The sequence below is a fragment of the Hylobates moloch genome, unplaced genomic scaffold, assembly GCF_009828535.3.
Source record: "Hylobates moloch isolate HMO894 unplaced genomic scaffold, HMol_V3 SCAFFOLD_14, whole genome shotgun sequence".
In the NCBI taxonomy this organism is placed as follows: Eukaryota; Metazoa; Chordata; class Mammalia; order Primates; family Hylobatidae; genus Hylobates; species Hylobates moloch.
Window position 1 is genome coordinate 50558656 of NW_026652289.1, and position 16770 is coordinate 50575425.

The 16770-nt window shown below is 51.8% G+C and overlaps 1 protein-coding gene and 1 long non-coding RNA gene across 4 annotated transcripts in view; one reads left to right on the forward strand and one right to left on the reverse strand.

Annotated features, from left to right (window-relative positions):
• Nucleotides 1-16770, forward strand: part of ACSBG1 (acyl-CoA synthetase bubblegum family member 1) — a 60435-nt gene that overhangs the window by 26025 nt on the left and 17640 nt on the right. For 2 of the 3 annotated variants that reach the window (XM_032176215.2, XM_058427671.1), the window contains exons 3-5: nt 12162-12382; nt 12866-12954; nt 13260-13380. In XM_032176215.2, coding sequence (XP_032032106.1) covers nt 12162-12382; nt 12866-12954; nt 13260-13380 — 431 coding nt within the window. The remainder of the gene's footprint in view (nt 1-12161; nt 12383-12865; nt 12955-13259; nt 13381-16770) is intronic. The other variant, XM_032176216.2, reaches the window with a different exon arrangement.
• LOC131381186 (uncharacterized) lies at nt 3349-13306 on the reverse strand. The gene is made up of 4 exons (XR_009209736.1): nt 13225-13306; nt 12600-12680; nt 8907-9017; nt 3349-3858 (listed from the first exon to the last, which is right to left on the reverse strand). It is a non-coding gene; the product is annotated as an uncharacterized LOC131381186 (long non-coding RNA).

The window sequence follows — 16770 nt, forward strand, 5'->3', positions numbered from 1 at the left end:
GGCCTGGAGCGGAGCTTGGACTCTTTCTCATGGACTCCCTAGAAGCTTAGGAGCCCTGGGCTCTAGTCTCTGTACAAGAAAGGGGATTGGGGCTGGCACAGATTGGGAGGGGTCTTGAGGCTGCCCTTTCACAAAGCACTTTTGATGAGATTGAGAAAAGGCAACTATCCCTATCAAAGACTGCTGGGGAGGAGGGATTCATGGGATTAGGAGAGCTGAAAGTCCTCCTTCCCCACGCAGTTGTGCCCTGACTAAGAAGAGCCAAGCCCTGTGCTAAGGGACTTTCTTGTATTCTTTCCTTTTATCTTCGTATCAGCAGCAGGGAAAGCAAATGTATCATTCCCATTTGGTAGAGGAAATGGAGCTCAGAGAGGGTTGGTGATTTTCTCAGAGTCACACAGCTGGTAAAAGGTGGAACCCTTAACTGGCCACACTGCCTCTTTGGGACCTAGATAGCATCATGCAGTCTGGTCTTCCAGGTCTGGCCCCCCCAAGTCTGGCCAGCCCCTGCCTCCCTTCCATCTAACTGCAGACCCTGGCAGCCCCTCTGGGGAGCTCTTGGAGTCTTGTACATAGGAATCAGTGTTCACTCTGGAGCCCTCAGAGGCTCCCAGATCTCTTTGAGTTCCCAAAAAGTTTGAGGTCCTGAGCTCTGGTCCCCAGGCTGAGCTCTGAGCTGCTCAGATGGCTGTACTCCCAGGGAGCAGCTGCACGAAGTCAGGCCACAGAGACACTGGAATCTGATCTTCACACAAAGGCAGCCTTGTGCTGGGCCCTGGAGACACATTACTTTTTACTTTCTAGGCCTTTCTAGATAGAGCATGAAGCCCAGCTGGAGAAGGGCAGCATTGAGACCACAAAGAGGGGAGGGCACCCGGGGTGAGCAGCTGCTGGGGATGAAACTGCTGGAGGTGCTGGCCAGGGCTGGCTCCCCACTCGCTTTCTCCCTAGGAAACTCCCACACCCACTAAGGAGCTTTTGCAGTTGAGAAGCTAGGTGCTCAGCCCCACTTGTCTCCAGGCCAGTGAAGCCCTTTGTGGGTCAAGGGATTTGCTGGGCCTCCCTCAGTTCGTCACTCCCACCCTTCCCAAATGTTGCAAGGGGTGGTGTTTCAGGCTGGAGCTATGAGCTAGGGAGCCAGAAAGAGGCCTGATACAATGCTTGTCCTCAAGAAGCTCACAGTTTGAGGCCGGGTAGCAGGAGGAGGCCATTGGGATAGTGGAAGGCAAGAGGACCTGCCTGTCCCCACAGCCTCTGATGGGGGTTGCCAGGAAAGGCTTTCCAAGGGTCAGAGGAAATGAGTGCCAGTGATTCCTTCTCCGTGCTATGGAAACAGGTAATCCCGGCCCTGCCAGCCAAAATGAGTGGAACCTCTGGGGGTCCTCAGAGAAACATTTTCCACAGGGGTCAAGGCACCCACCCAGCCCCTGCCTGGACAGCCTCAGACACTGCCTGGGTGTCCCCTCCTAGGACCCTGCCATGTGGGGCAGGTCCGGGGCAGGCGAGCCCAGGGCTTCTGGCTGGGATGCCCAGGTTCTTGCTCAGACCTGGCTTCTCTCCAGCGGATGGAGACGCAGCCTGAGGTCTCCTGCACATCTCCTGAGCACGCTCACCTTTACAGGGGCAGGTAAAGCCCATCTCAGGTCCCTTACCCTGGTGGTCCAGGCCTGGACAGGTGGAATCCTGGAGGCAGGGTTAAAAAGCGAAAACAATGACTATGGAGGAGCGTATAGAGAACATCTTGTCTACCCCAACTGTAATTCAGATGGGGAAACTGAGGCCCAGGGTCATTCTGCTGTGGTGGCCAGAACTCAGAGCTCTTCAGTCCCCATCGACAAGGCTGGGAGTGGCAGCTGCAGGGGCCCTCTCCCCTTGGACACAGAGGAACTACCAAACAGCTGACAGACCCTTCTGTGCTAGGTCTTGTCCTTATCTCTCTTCATGTTCTGGGGCCAATGTGGCCTCTTCCTCTTCTGTATCCCTGAGAGTGCCTTGCATTGGGCTGGCCCTCAGCACAGGGTCCTGTGTTGGAGAGAGGGGCCCTCCTGGGGCTGGTCCCTGCCTGGCCTTTGGAGGAGGGCCTTTGGGGTCGGTGCCCTGCAGGACCGTTCTCGGAGAGAGATCTGTCCTAGGCCTGAGACCCACCTCTTCCTCAGCACCAGTTATTCCTCCATCTGCACAATAAGCTACTTTCCTGCAGCCTTTCCCATAGACCACAGAAAACAGCCCCAGCCTCCTGCTCTCTGCTCTTGTGTCGTTTTCCTTCCCGGCTAATTGAGTGACTGCCTTTGCTCTTTAGATGCCTTTATTCCAGAACCCCAGAGAACACAGCTCCCTGCCTGCCCAGTGGCTCTCAGCATAAAGGGTGGATTGATAAGATACAAGCCAGGGTCAGGCCAAGACAAGTGGCACAGGGAGGAAGCGGGAGAGGGAGAGGGAGGCAGGAGAGAGTGCCAGCCTTGCCTGGGAAAGCCCATCCCCAGCTCTCAGCTGACTTGGCACTTGGTGGGCGGGCAGTGCGCTGGTGGCGCTGCATTGGCAGCAGGCAGCGAGCTTTCTGGGTTCTCCACTGTGCTCTAGATCTAGTCATTGGTTGCCTTTTGGAGTCAGCTCCTGTTGGGATCTGGGTGCCTTGCTGGGCAACAGAGACCTTGACTGTGCCCTGGCCCCGTTCTTGGCTGTTACTACAGCAGTGATCTTAGTTTGGGCATGGCACAGAGCTGATGGTTGTGCCCCTGTTGATGGGGCACAAAGGGGAGATGAGGACTACTTTAAGGACTGGCAGTCATCCTGATTTCCTAAGTCTCTCCTACCCACAGGAAACCACTCGCAGAGAGGCAGGCTGAGAGGTGCCACAGCAGACCTGGGCCCACTCACATCCCTCCTTCATGCTTGGTTCTGAGCTGCCCAGCATGTGGCAGAGTCAGGGGACTGGGCGCACTCTCCGTCACCCCGAAACCATCCAGGGGAGAGTAGACTTTGGACTCCCAAGCTTCCATTCACTGAACTACTGACACAAGGCAGCTGCCAGGACCAACTGAGGTCTAGTCCCAACTCTGCCTGTAACTTTGCAGTGACCTTGGCCATCCCTGTCCCTCTGGGATTCAGTTTTCTCATCTGTGAAAGGGCCATCTACCTCTGATATGCTGTGTGTGGGAACTCCCTGCCCCAACTTCCCAAGATCACCCATCTGGCTGAGGTATCTGCCTATATTCCTGATGCAGCTAGAGGCATCATATGCTTAATTTGATTTATTCTTTCAGCAAACACTTATTGCAAGGTCAATGCTTGCATCAGAAGCTCAGAGTCTAGGTACAAAGGGGAGTCTTGAATACCCACAACGTGCTAAGCCTTTTAATAATAATACGTTGATACAGATCTTTTCAGTGTGGTCTGTGCATTTCTGTATGCCCTTTCTTTGGTCCCCTTTTCATTTGATGTTATCCTGTGAACATTTCCGTATGTCATTAAATATTTTTTTGTACTTTATTTTAATGGCTGCATGGGAATCCATGATATGGCTCTACCATAATGAACTGAATAGGAGACCAGTCCCCTGTTGGACATTCGGGTTGTTCCCAATGGCTTTGTTAATAGGCACGGAGCTGTACAGATATCCATCTCCACATTCTCGCTGTACATGTCTCTGATTGCTTCCCTTGAGTAACTTCTGGAAAGTATGATTGCTAAGTGCAAGGATGTTTCTGTTTCAAGCCTTTGGATATATATTGCCAGTTGCCCCCAAGAAAGCTGTACCAGTTCGCGTTCTGCACTGCACCGCACCTTCCAGACAGTGGATATTGTCTGTTTGCCTGATTGTACCTTTGCTGCTTCAAGTTCTTTCCTTTTAGGAGAAACCTAGGGAGAGAGGGAGGTTAGGAGATGAATTCAGATGGCTTCAGGAGATGTGGGTTATTGTGAGGAAAGGCAGGGAAGAAAAGAAGCTTAGAAAGAGGCCAGGAGGAGGCTGGGAATGGTGGCTCACGCCTGTAATCCCACCACTTTGGGAGGCCGAGGTGGGCAGATCATGAGGTCAGGAGATCGAGACCAGCCTGGCCAACATGGTGATACCCCGTCTCTACTAAAATACAAAAAATTAGCTGGGCATGGTGGCATGCACCTGTAGTCCCAGCTACTTGGGAGGCTGAGGCAGGGGAATCGCTTGAACCCAGGAGGCAGGGGTTGCAGTCAGCCGAGATAGTGCCACGGCACTCCAGCCTGGGCGACAGAGCAAGACTCTGTCTCGAATAGTAATAATAATAATAATAGGAAAGAACATAAAAGAAGAAAGAAAAAGGCTAGCAGGGAATGGGAAGAATGGACCTTCCTGGCTCCCTGCTCAGGTGACAACCAGCATTGCTGCAATTCAGTTTCTCCCTGCCTTGCTGCCACCACCTGCTTCTGTGCACTCCACTCACTATGCTGTGACTTCCACCACCCCATTATCTCAGCTTGGCCATCCTGATCTCTGCAAGTCGCTCCCAAACTCTGCAAGAGAGAGCCTCTAATTGTCTGTCACCACCTACAGGGAGCACTCCCACTAAGCAGTGCTCCTGCGCAGCAACCTCATGTGCCTTTGGCCAGGGCTTGCAGCTCCAGTCTTATGCATGTGGTCGGGGTCGCAGGGCCAATGTCCAAGGCTCAACAGCTGTGGGCAACCCCTTCTGACTGTTCTGCCTTGCATTTGGCACACCTTGCCAGTAGCTAAAACCCAGGCCCAGCCCTTCTAACTAATTGTCCAGAGACTTCTTCTTCTATAGAGAGGGAGATTGGCAGAGGACACAGTGTGAGCAGAGCCCACAGGTGGGAACACATGGACATGAGAATAAGGGGGAGGATTGCACACCCCAGGCTAGAAGATGCATCTGTCTTCCCTTCTTTCAGCTCTCAGGGGCAGGAGTGAGCTTGGCAGCTGGCACCCAAGGCTGAGGCCACTGAACTGTGGTGGGCCCAGGTCAGAAGGACGCTGAGCAGGGCAAGCCCTACCTAGGTCTCTCAGGAGTGCAGGATGGGAAAGCAGGCTGGCGTGTCCCGCTTGGGTAGATACCTGCTCTGTGAGCCTGTCTCTGTGCTTAAGCACAATGTGTCCTGTGTCCTCATTGGCCACCCTGGGGGGCAAGGGTGAGGTGGGGGAGAGATGAAGGCCTGAGTCCTCTAGACACACAGTCACTGGGTCTCCAGCCCTCCTAGGACTAGGATGGGGCAGAGGTCAGCTCATTCTCCCCCAAAGAAGAGGTCCCTGGCCTCTGCTCGAGGCCGGGTTGCTGCTGGTAGCCAGGACCCAGAGAGGAGGCAATCTGACTTCCAGAGCTCCAGGCTGGTGGGAGACGCAGGCCTGACCATGACCCCATCCTCCATTAGGCTCAAGGATGGGAGTCTTTAGTGAGGAGGCAACACATGGTCCTTGAAGAGCGGTAAAGTGTGGATGTGTGATGGAGGGAAGGGGGTAAAGTGTGGATGTGTGATGGAGGGAAAGGGGTAAAGTGTGGACATGTGATGGAGGGAAGGGCATTGCAGGCAGAGTCACAGCACAGGCAAAGGCACAGAGGCGGGGAACCAAAGGGAACTGAGAGCAGTTCAGGTCGGCTGTAAGGAAAGGTTGTGTTGAGGCTGGGAAAGGTAAGCGAGCCCCTTGGGGAGGGCCTGCCTTAGAAGCCCTGGTATAGACGCCTCCCTGTGGTCAATGAGAGCTATAGGGGACTTTTGAGCAGTCAGACCTGGGTTTAGCAAGGTCACTCTGGGAGCCTCAGGAATGTGGGAAAAGGCCGGTGGCTGGAGGTCATGGCTGCCCAAGGTCACCCAACCTGAACCTGGCATAGGACTTGGCAGGAGGCATGATAGTCCTTTCCCAGAGGAGATGGGAGATGTGGTGCCGGGGTCTTCCTTGAAGTTCACCGTGAGAGGCAGCACCCCATGGGAACAGAGCAGACTTGGGTATGGAACTGTGGGGGTTTGGATGCCAGCTCTGCCACTCAACTCTTTAGTTGAGAGGTGACAGTGGTGATGGGCAAATAATGGCATGGCGCATGGCAGGGGCTCAGTAAGCAGTAAGCAAGAGATGACCGGGGCCTCAGCGAGGGAAGGGGCAGCCCCCTTCCCACCAGGATCTCCTCTTCCAGCTGGTCTAGGGGCTCAGACAGGTCCTGCTGGCTCAGCTGAGCTTGTGCAGAGAAAGGGCTGGGTCTTGCAGCTGGCCAGGAGGCCTTGTCACCCTTCCCAAGGGTGACAAGGGGTCCTCCAGGGCCAGGGCTCTTGTCCCTGTCATGGAACAGCTGGGCTAATAGGAGACTGACCTTGCAGACCTACGAACCTTCCTTCCCTTCCCATGCCTCATTCCCTCCTTCCAAGAAGGATGTGAGATGACCTGACACAAAAGCACAGGCTCCATGGAAGAGGAAACAGGAAAAAGACAGAACCATGTAGCTGATGGGAGAGGAGAAATTAGGTGAAGAATTCTGTCCAAAATGTCCATCAAGATTTTTTTTTTTTTTTTTGAGACGGAGTCTCGCTCTGTCGCCCAGGCTGGAGTGCAGTGGCGCAGTCTCGGCTCACTGCAAGCTCCGCCTCCCGGGTTCACACCATTCTCCTGCCTCAGCCTCCCAAGTAGCTGGGACTACAGGCGCCCGCCACTACGCCCGGCTAATTTTTCTGTATTTTTAGTAGAGACGGGGTTTCACCTGTTAGCCAGGATGGTCTCGATCTCCTGACCTCGTGATCCGCCCGCCTCGGCCTCCCAAAGTGCTGGGATTACAGGCATGAGCCACCACGCCCGGCCGCATCAAGATTTTAAACACTCTTTTCTCTTTATCCAGTAAACCTCCTTCTAATAATGTAAACCTAGAAGGAGGGCTGGAGGCTGGGTATCACTTGAGCGTCCTTCAGTGGAGAGTGGCAGAGTAAATTATGATAGGGCCCAACCATGGAGTACAACGCAGCCACACAGCATGCACACGATGAGGCAGACATGTTAATATCACCAACGTTAAATATGGATGATTTGGCTAGGTTTGATTTGATTCATATGATTTAAAACATATATTTGGCTGGACTCAGTGGCTCACACCTGTAATCCCAGCACTTTGGGAGGCCAAGGTAGGAGGATTGCCTGAGACCAGGAGTTCAAGACCAGCCTGGGCAACATAGCAAGACCTTGTCTCTACTAAAAAAAAAAAAAAAAAAAAAGCAAGCTGGGAATGGTGGCATGCACCTATGGTCCCAGTTACTTTGTGGAATGGCTAAATCGATCTAATTAGCATATGCGTTACTTTACATACTTCACACACCTGGCTAAATTTTTGTAGAGATAAGATCTACTTTTTGTAGAGACAAGGTCTCTCTCTGTTGTTCAGGCTGTCTGGAACTTTTGGCCTCAAGCAGTCCTGCCTTGGCCTCCCAAATTGCTGTGATTACAAGTGTGAGCCACTGCACTTGGCCTGTAGTTTTGTGTATAATAGAAAAATATGGCCAGGCACAGTGGCTCATGCCTGTAATCCTAGTACTTTGGGAGGCCAAGACTGGAGGATCGTTTGAACTCAGGAGTTCGATACCAGCCTAGGCAACATGGCTAACCACCCCCCACCTGTCTCTACCAAAAATACAAAAAAATTAGCTGGGCTTAATGCTGTGCACCTGTGGTCTCAGCTACTCAGCAGGCTGAGATTGGAGGATCTTTTGAGCCCTGGGTGACAGTGAGACCCTGTCTCAAAAAAAGAAAGAAGGAAGGAAGGAAGGAGAAAGAAAAGAAAAGAAAAGAAAAATATTGCGCTGTTCTATGTCTCTATCAAAAGCAGAGAAACAAAAGGTGGACTCCAAGGGCCATGTGTCTAAAGGAAAATGAGAGGGAGCTCATTTCTTCCTGGAAAAGAAGACTGCCTCTGGTTTCATTTGCAAATCCTGGGCCACTTCATTCATTTATTATGTATTACTATACATTATTTACTATGATGCTGATACACTACCCGCCTGGTCCCATGAGCATTTTGGGTTTGCTACCTGTGATTAATACATTAATAAGATGATCTGTCTCCCCTGCCACCTTATTTTTCATAAAAAGCAATTGCAACAACAAAATAAAACCTAAGTCCTTGTATGAATATTTGTAGAAAGAGGGCCTATCACTTTTTCTGTCATAGACTGCTAAATTGTTTCGTATTTCTTGGAACAAGTATGCATATTTTTGTCATTAAAAAGAGATTATAGGCCAGGCATGGTGGCTCATGCATGTAATCCCAGCACTTTGGGAGGCCGAGGCAGGCAGATCACCTGAGGTCAGGAGTTCAAGACCAGCCTGGCCAACATGGCGAAACCCCATCTCTACTAAAAAATACAAAAATTACCCAGGCATGGTGGCGGGCAGCTGTAATCCCAGCTACTTGGGAGGCTGAAGCAGGAGAATCACTTGAACCTAGGAGGCAGAGGTCGTAGCGAGCCAAGATCCTGCCACTGCATTCCAGCCTGGGCGACAGAGTGACACTTTGTCTCAAAAACAAAAAAAGAGATTATAGTGGCTGGGCACCGTGGCTCACGCTTGTAATCCCAGCACTTTGGGAGGCTAAGGCGAGTCAATCACTTGAGGCCAGGAGTTCGAGACCAGCCTGGCCAACACAGTGAAGCCCTGTCTCCACCAAAAAATACAAAAAAATTAGCCAGGCATGGTGGTACATGCCTGTAGTCCCAGCTACTCAGGAGGCTGAGACAGGAGAATTGCTTGAACCCAGGAGGTGGAGGTTGCAAGGAGCCGAGATCGCACCACTGCACTCCAGCCTGGCAATATAGTGAGTGAGACTCCATGTCAACAACAACAACAAAAAAAAAAAAAAAAAAAAAGAGGGAAGAAAGAAAAAAGAAAAAAGAGAGATTATAAATGCTCAAGTTAAAACGTTTGGCTTGGAGATCCCAAGACTCACCTCTGCTCTTCTTGGCAACCTGGGTGAACAGGTGAATACAGAGGAGTGTGAGCTTCTAGAGGTGCCCATGGGAGAAAGTCACCTTTTCTGTAGTCCAGGCGTAGGAGGAATCTGTGCCAGGGGAGGGAAGAGAACTAATAACCACTGAGAGGCAACTGGATGCCAGCCCCTGGGCATGCTCTGAGAGCCATTGCACAGGATTCTTGCACCACTTTGCGGGGGGGGGTCAACATTCTCCTTTTTTTTTTTTTTTTTTTTTAAGACAGAGTCTTACTCTATCGCCCAGGCTGGAGGGCAGTGGTGCGATCTCAGCTCACTGCAACCTCCACCTCCCAGGTTCAAGCAATTCTCATGCCTCAGCTTCCCAAGTAGCTGGGATTACAGATGTGCACCACCATGACCAGCAAATTTTTGTATTTTTAGTAGAGACAGGGTTTCACCATGTTGCTCAGCTGGTCTTTAACTTGTAGCCTCAAGTGATCCACCCACTTTGGCCTCCCAAAGTGCTAGGATTACAGGCATGAGCCACCATGCGGGCCCTCTCTCTGTTTTTCTTAAGTAGCTTTATTGAGCTATAAGTTATATGCCATGAAATTTACCCATTTTAAGTGCACAATTTGATTATTTTTAGCAAATTTACATAGCTGCAAAACATCCCCACAATCCAATGTTGGGACATTTCCATCACCCCAAAAAGATCTCTTGTGCCTATTCCATGGTCACTCCCCACTCCCACCTCCAGCCTGGGGCAACCACTAATCTGCTTTCTATCTTTTCTGCCTTTCCTTTTTGGTACCTGGCTTCTTTCACTGAACATGTTTTTGAGTTTCATCTATGTTGTAGCCTCTATCAATACTTTATTCTTTTTTATATATTTTTAATTTATTATTTAATTTCATTTAATTTTTTTTTTGAGGCTGAGTCTCACTCTGTTGTCCAGGCTGGAGTGCAGTGGTGTGATCATGGCTCACTGCAGCCTTGTCCTCCCATACTCAAACAATCCTCCCACCTCAGCCTCCCAAGTAGCTGGGAATACAGGCACACAACATCACGCCCTGCTTATTTTTTTTTTTTTTTTTTTTAGAGATGGGGTCTCACTATGTTGCCCAGGCTGGTCTTGAACTCCTGGGCTCAAGTAATCCCCCGCCTCAGTCTCCTCTCGTGTTTACAGGTGCGAGCCACTGCGCCGGGCCACTTTGTTCCTTTTCAGAGCTGAATAGCATTCTACTCTCTGACCACATTTTGTTTTTCATTTACCAGTCAGTGGACATTTGGGTTGTTTCAATTTTTTGACTCATAAACAATGCTGTGAAGAACATTTGTGTGTAAGTCTTCGTGGGGACATGTGTTTTTATTTCTCTTGGGTAGATACCTAAGAGTGGGGTTGCTGGGTCGTACTGTAGTTTTATGTTTAACTCTTTAAGAAACTGCTAACCTGTTTTCCCACATGACTGTACCGTCTCATTCCCACCAGCACTGTATGAGGGCTTCTGTGTCCCCATGTCCTCGTCAACCCCTCACATTTGCAGGTGATGAAGATGCAGCTGAGAGAATGGTTTGTTAGGTCAAACAGCACGCAGAGGCAGAATTGAGGTTTTTGAACCCAGGTGTACCTGACTTTCTGGTCTGGGCATGGACTTTAGCAAAATGCAACAGTTGGAGGCTCTGAAGAGGCAGATCAGCGGGGTCCACCAGGCTAGCATCCTGGGATATGGGGCAAGGCTTGGAGAGGTCTGAGGAGTGATTTGACGGGGCTTAGTGGCCTTGACTCATGCCACTCCCTGAAGGCTCAGGGCTCCCTCATGGCCAGTGACAGGGGCATCCATCCCAGAAGGTCTTGGCCTCTGCCATACATAGGATCTTCTCTCTGGCACCCTCCCCTGCCCCGCCTGCATTTCCTGCAGGCTGCCATGTATCCCGTTTGGGTCTGGATATGTCCTTGTCATCCCCACTTCCGGCCCTCCCCAGGAGGAGGAATGGGCTCTCCTGTCCCAGCCCCCAGATCTTTACCTCTTTCTGCCAACCTCAGAGTCTGCATGCAACCTAAGAGTGTCAAAGAGGAGGAACAAGCTCATCTAGTTCATTTGTCTGCCTCAGGGAAGGACCGGTGACAGGACAATAGGCGAGGTGGGTCTGGCCAGCAGATGGCAGGGCAGCCCCACCTGTCCTGGCCAGCCCTCATCTCTTCTCACCATCATGGTGGAACCACCACCCTTGCCCCAAGGAAAGGAGGTCTCACAGGACCAAAGGGTCCAGATCACCCATCAGAGCTTCCTTTGCAAATTTGGAAAAAAGAGGAAGAAAGAAAATGTGCATTTATGGAGCACCAGCCATAGGTCAGAGCTTCTTCATATACACCCTTTCTCTTGATCCTCATGTCCACCCTGAGAACTCAGTCCTCATCTTCCCCCTGAAACTGACTCAGTGGTTCGGTGGCTTGTCCAAGTCTTGCATACTAAGTGGTAAACCTCTGTTCCCACCCACCACACACAGAGTAAGCCTCTGACTCTTAAAGGCGGGGTGGCACCCCAGACAATGTCCTAAGTGTGAGCTGTGGAATCAGGTACACCTGAGTTCAAATCCTGACCCTGCACTTCCTTGATGTGTGATCTTCGATAAATGACTGAAACTCTTTGAGCTGCAGCTGCCCCATCTGTGCAATGGAGCTCTCCAAACCCATGCTGTGAAGACTAAATGAGACACTTCCTTTGCAGGGGGAGAATGAGCAAAGACTGTTGTTATTTCCCGAGACTGGGAGACTTCAGGCTGCAGAGCAGGGCTGATGGTTTTCAGTCTCCTCCAGACCCTCGGGAGGGTCGTTCTCTTTGGTGCTTTGACCTTCTGTCTAGTTGGATCTGTCCCCAACCCGTTCACAGGAGGGCAGGGAAAGACAGACACCCTGAAGGCACTTGGAGATCTGACAGTTCCACTGCCCAACCTTGGGAGGCAAATTCCAACTGGGATAAAAGAAGGAACAGAGTGTCTAGGACTTCCACCTGTCCTCCAGTTATTTCCTCTCCTCTTCCTTGCGGCATCCCTCAACTTTGCTCTTCCTTCAAGGCTGAGTCAGACCTCCTCCTCTAGGTGGTCTCCCAGCTTACCCCAGCCTACCCTGGCCTGCCAGCCTCAAGGCCCAGTACCCAAGGCATTGTCAGCACCAGAAGGGCTTCGAGCTCCGCCCAGGGCAGGACAAGTGTCCCCTGAGGACAACCTCAGGCTGGCATGATCCAAGCTGTGGTCTCCCCCACCCCACAGAGGAGGCGCTGTGGACGACTCGGGCCGATGGGCGGGTGCGCCTGCGCATAGACCCCAGCTGCCCACAGCTTCCGTACACTGTGCATCGGATGTTCTACGAGGCCCTGGACAAGTACGGGGACCTCAGCGCTTTGGGCTTCAAGCGCCAGGACAAGTGGGAGCACATCTCCTACTCCCAATACTACCTGCTCGCCCGCAGAGCCGCCAAGGGCTTCCTGAAGGTAAGGGGGCCCCTCATGGCAAGGCCTTGCCCCTCCCCAGATGTGCCTGCCAGCTCTGGGCCTCACAGGCCTCCTCTCCAACTGCCCACTGGGCAAGGCTCTTAGGAACAATAACTGTAAAAGCTGTCACTGTGCATGGAGGTGACACTCCATGGTGGGCCCCGTACTGAGCTTTATTTGCTGAGCCCCTACCATGTGCCAAGCACTTGTTACTCACTTTTAATTTGTGGTCACATTCGGGGGCGCTGGAAGCCCAGTGTGCTGGGCTGAGGGGCCTGACAGACTTCCTGGGAAGGCCCTGGGAGGGACAGTGAGGGCTGTTGAGTGACCAACCCCTTCTCCTCCAAGGGGATTCTCTGACTGAGGGGACCCTGGGAGGGTGGAGCCTGCAGGTCCCCTGCAGTCTGGGTGGGGGCTCCGAGAGGGGCATGAGGGTCCCAGTCCCTGCCTGGCTGACCTGGCCTGTCTGCCTTTGGCCTGGAGCTCGGCCTGAAGCAGGCCCACAGTGTGGCCATCCTCGGCTTCAACTCCCCAGAGTGGTTCTTCTCGGCAGTGGGCACAGTATTTGCAGGGTGAGTGGCGGGAGCAGGGACGGGGTCTCTAGTGTGTTGGTGGTGGGCAGAGGGTAGGGGAGGGTCCTTATCTCTTTTTAGCAGCCCCCACCCACTCCCCACCATCCTGCCTCCTCCCTGGGGCCTTCTGGTAGACCTGCATCTGGCGCCCTCTCTGCGGGGGCAGAGGTGCTCAGGTGCCTTGGGAGCCCCTCCTGCCAGGCTGTGGGAGCTCTCTGGGTCTGGGGACTACAGATGTGGGGGTGGGGGAAGGGGGTGGCCCCTCTGCACCTCCCCTAAGGTGAATCTTCCTGGGTCTCCTACAGTGGCATCGTCACCGGCATCTATACCACCAGCTCCCCCGAGGCCTGCCAATACATCGCTTATGACTGCTGTGCCAATGTCATCGTGGTCGACACGCAGAAGCAGCTGGAAAAGATTCTGAAGGTTTGGGGAAGAGGCAGTGGAAATGGGGTCAGAGGCTGGGTATCCCCATGCACCTCCACTCCAACTCATACAGAACCTTCCCGCCCTCCATCCAGAGTGTCCTCATCCTCAACAGCAACCCTCTAATGCACACAGAGCAAGCAAGGCAGGGCAACGGCTACTTACCCAGTTGACAGGCAAGGAAATGGAGGCTCAAGGGACGTGCCCCAGAAGTGGTGATAAGGCCTTGGATAGGACTCCTGTCCAGCCACTGCCTCCCATGGCTTTCTCTTTGGGACAGGGTCTCCCCTAAGGGGGAGCAAGAGCTGTGGGGGCCGGGGTCCTCTGGCAGTGGAAGGGTTATGTGCAGGTGAGTGGCTTAGGGCTCTGACATCTTGAGAACTCAAGTCTAGGTGAGGAACAGGGTGATGGGGGGTGGCGAGGGCTGCCACAGGGTGAGGGTTGAGCCAAGTCAGACACAGTTTGGGCAGAGCAGGAGCTCAGAGTGCCTCTAGAGCCAGCGGGGTCTTTTCTGGAGCATTGATGATGCCTCCTGATCAAAGGCCCACCCCTAAATGGCTCTGTCCCCGCATGGACCATACTGGGGTATGGTGGCCTGGGGACACCTCTGTGTCCCAGCTGAACCCAACAGCCTTTGAGGCATTCAAGGGCTCCCTGCATCCCAAGGGAGGCCTCAGAGACTGACTTGTTGGCTTGCCTGTGATTCTGGAGATGTCACCTGGGCCACAGCTTCCATCTGTACCCGAGGGTGGGACAAATGGTCTCCAACCTTCCAAGACTATGGGATCTGGATCTCCAGAGGAGCCAGAGCAGGTGCCTATCCTCATTTATAGTGGAGAAGTTTCCTGAAGCCTGAAAGAGAAAAGCAAGCGGGGCCAGTGGTTCCCAGCAGGGCAGCGCCAGAATCCTTGGGGGAGACCCAGGCTGCAGCCCAGACCCTTGAGGCAGAACCTCTTGGAGGGCATCCCCAAATCAGAGTGAGCTTGAAAATAGCCTCAGGTGAGGCTGTGGGCAGCCCAGGCCAAGAACTTCTGGCTCACAGCAAAATAAAATGAAGCCTCGGGAAGACTTCAGAGCTGCCCTGGCTAGACGTGCAAAGGCCTCTGAGCCGGGTTTAAACCCAGAGGTGGTGGAGAGAAGTGGGTGGACACACACACTCGGGCTGGACCTGCCAGAGCTCAAATGCAGTGTGGCCGCAGAGGTCACCTGGAAGGGCTGGTATGAGGGTAACTCTTAGACCAGGGTCTGGCTCTTGGTGGGCACTTGTGTTCATTTGCCAAGGCTGCTGGAAGGGGGTGCCTTCTGGGGTTGGCTGGCCATTTTTGTGTTCCTTGGCTTGTCGACGCATCACCCAGGCCTCTGCCTTCATCCTCAGCTGGCGTTCTCACAGTGTCTTCACGTCGTCGTCCTTCTGTGTCTGTCTCTGTGTCCAAATTTCCCATTTCTATAAGGACACCAGGAATATTGGATTCGAGCCCACCCTAATGACTTTGTTTTAACTTCGTTACCTCCATAAAGACCCTATTTCCACATAAGGTCACACTTCGAGGTACCGGGGATGAGGACTTTGGCATCTCTCTTTGCGGCAGGTTGTGGAGGGGGAGACAATTCAACCCATGGCAGCACCATATAAGTGCTTTTAAATCATTATATTGTTATAGTCTTCACTTGTAAGACAAGAAAGAAAGAGGTTCTGTCTAAGACTTAGGGAACTTTTAGAACCTGGAAGGACTGAAAGGCATTCCATCCTACACCCACCCTCTGTCCATTTCACATATGAAGAAACAGACCCGGAGTGGAAAAGGAGAGTCCCGGGTAGCAGCACCATAGCCCAGCAGCAGCAGCAGTGGATAGATGCTGTTCATGGCACACTGGCTCCACTGAGCGCCCTGCAGACATTGCAGCAGCCTGAGAGATGGGTCTTCTCACCCATTTTACAGACAAGGAAACCAAGGGCCAGAGCAGTGAAGTATGGCTTACTCAAAGTCCCATACCTGGCAGGTGGCAATAGAGTGACTCTGTGCTGCAAGTTCTTAAGACGAAGCCGTAAGAACCATTTGTGAGAGAAATCAAGGGGCCTCATCTGTCCACAAAGCATCATTTATGGAGAGCTAACGAAGTGCCAGAGCCTGTTCTGAATACCCTAAATCAGCAACCGAGGCAGAGCGAGCCCCTCCTCCTCCAGTGAGGACAAGAAGGAAATATATAGCTGTGGCCAGCTCCTTACAGCCCTTGGAGGCCAGAGGCACTGTGAGACAGGGCTGAGGGAGGCCCCCAGTCCCCATTAGTGTCTGGGCTGGGAATGGGTCAGCAACCACCCCCCATCCCCATTTTGCAGTTGAAGAAACTGAAGCCCAGAGTTAGGAAATGACCACCCTAGGTCAATATTTAAAAGAAAGCTTGGTGTTTAGATTTTTGAGACAAGGTCTCACTTTGTCACCAAGGCTGGAGTGCAGTAGCATGATCATGGCTCACTCCAGCTTCGACCTCCTGGGCTCAAGCAATCCTCCCACCTCAGCCTCTTGAGTAGCTGGGACTACAGGTGTCTGCAGCACCATTCCTGGCTAACTTTTGTACTTTTTCTTTAGAGAGACAGGGTCTCACTATGTTGCCCAGGCTGGTCTCAAATTTCTGTGCTCAAGCAATCCAAAGTGCTGGAATTACAGGCATGAGACACCATGCTTGGTAATATGGTTAGGCTTTGTGTCTTCACCCAAATCTCATCTTGAATTGTAACCCCCAGGTATTTAGGGAGTGACCTGGTGGGAAGTGATTGGGTTATGGGGGCTGTTTCCCCCATACCGTTCTCATGATGATGAGTGAATGGTGAGATCTCACGAGATCTGATGATTTTATAAATGGTAGTTTTTCCTGCACTGACACACACTTGCTCTCTCTCCTGCCACCATGTGAGATGTGCCTGCTTCCCCTTCTGCCATGATTGTAAGTTTTCTGAGGCCTCCCCAGCCATGCAGAACTGTGAATCAATTAAACCTCTTTTCTTTATAAATTACCCAGTCTCGGGCAGTATCTTTATAGCAGTGTGAGAACAGACTAATACACCTGGCCTAAAATAAAATTTGTATTATGAAAGTCTTCAAACAAAAAAGTAGAGAGAATCCCCATATATCTATCATCAGATCCAATCATTATCAATGTGTTTTCATCACAACTTGCTTCTTCAATTCACCTTTTTGCTGAAGTGTTTGAAGGAAAATCTCTGATATCATGTCACTTCGTTATCTGAATACTTCAATATGCATCTCTAAAAAATATGAAATCTTTCTTAAATAAGCTCTGTAACTTTATCACATCTAGCACAAGTAAAATAATTCTATCATATCATCTAATATACATATGTCTTTTTTCCAATTTTTTATTGTAGTAAAA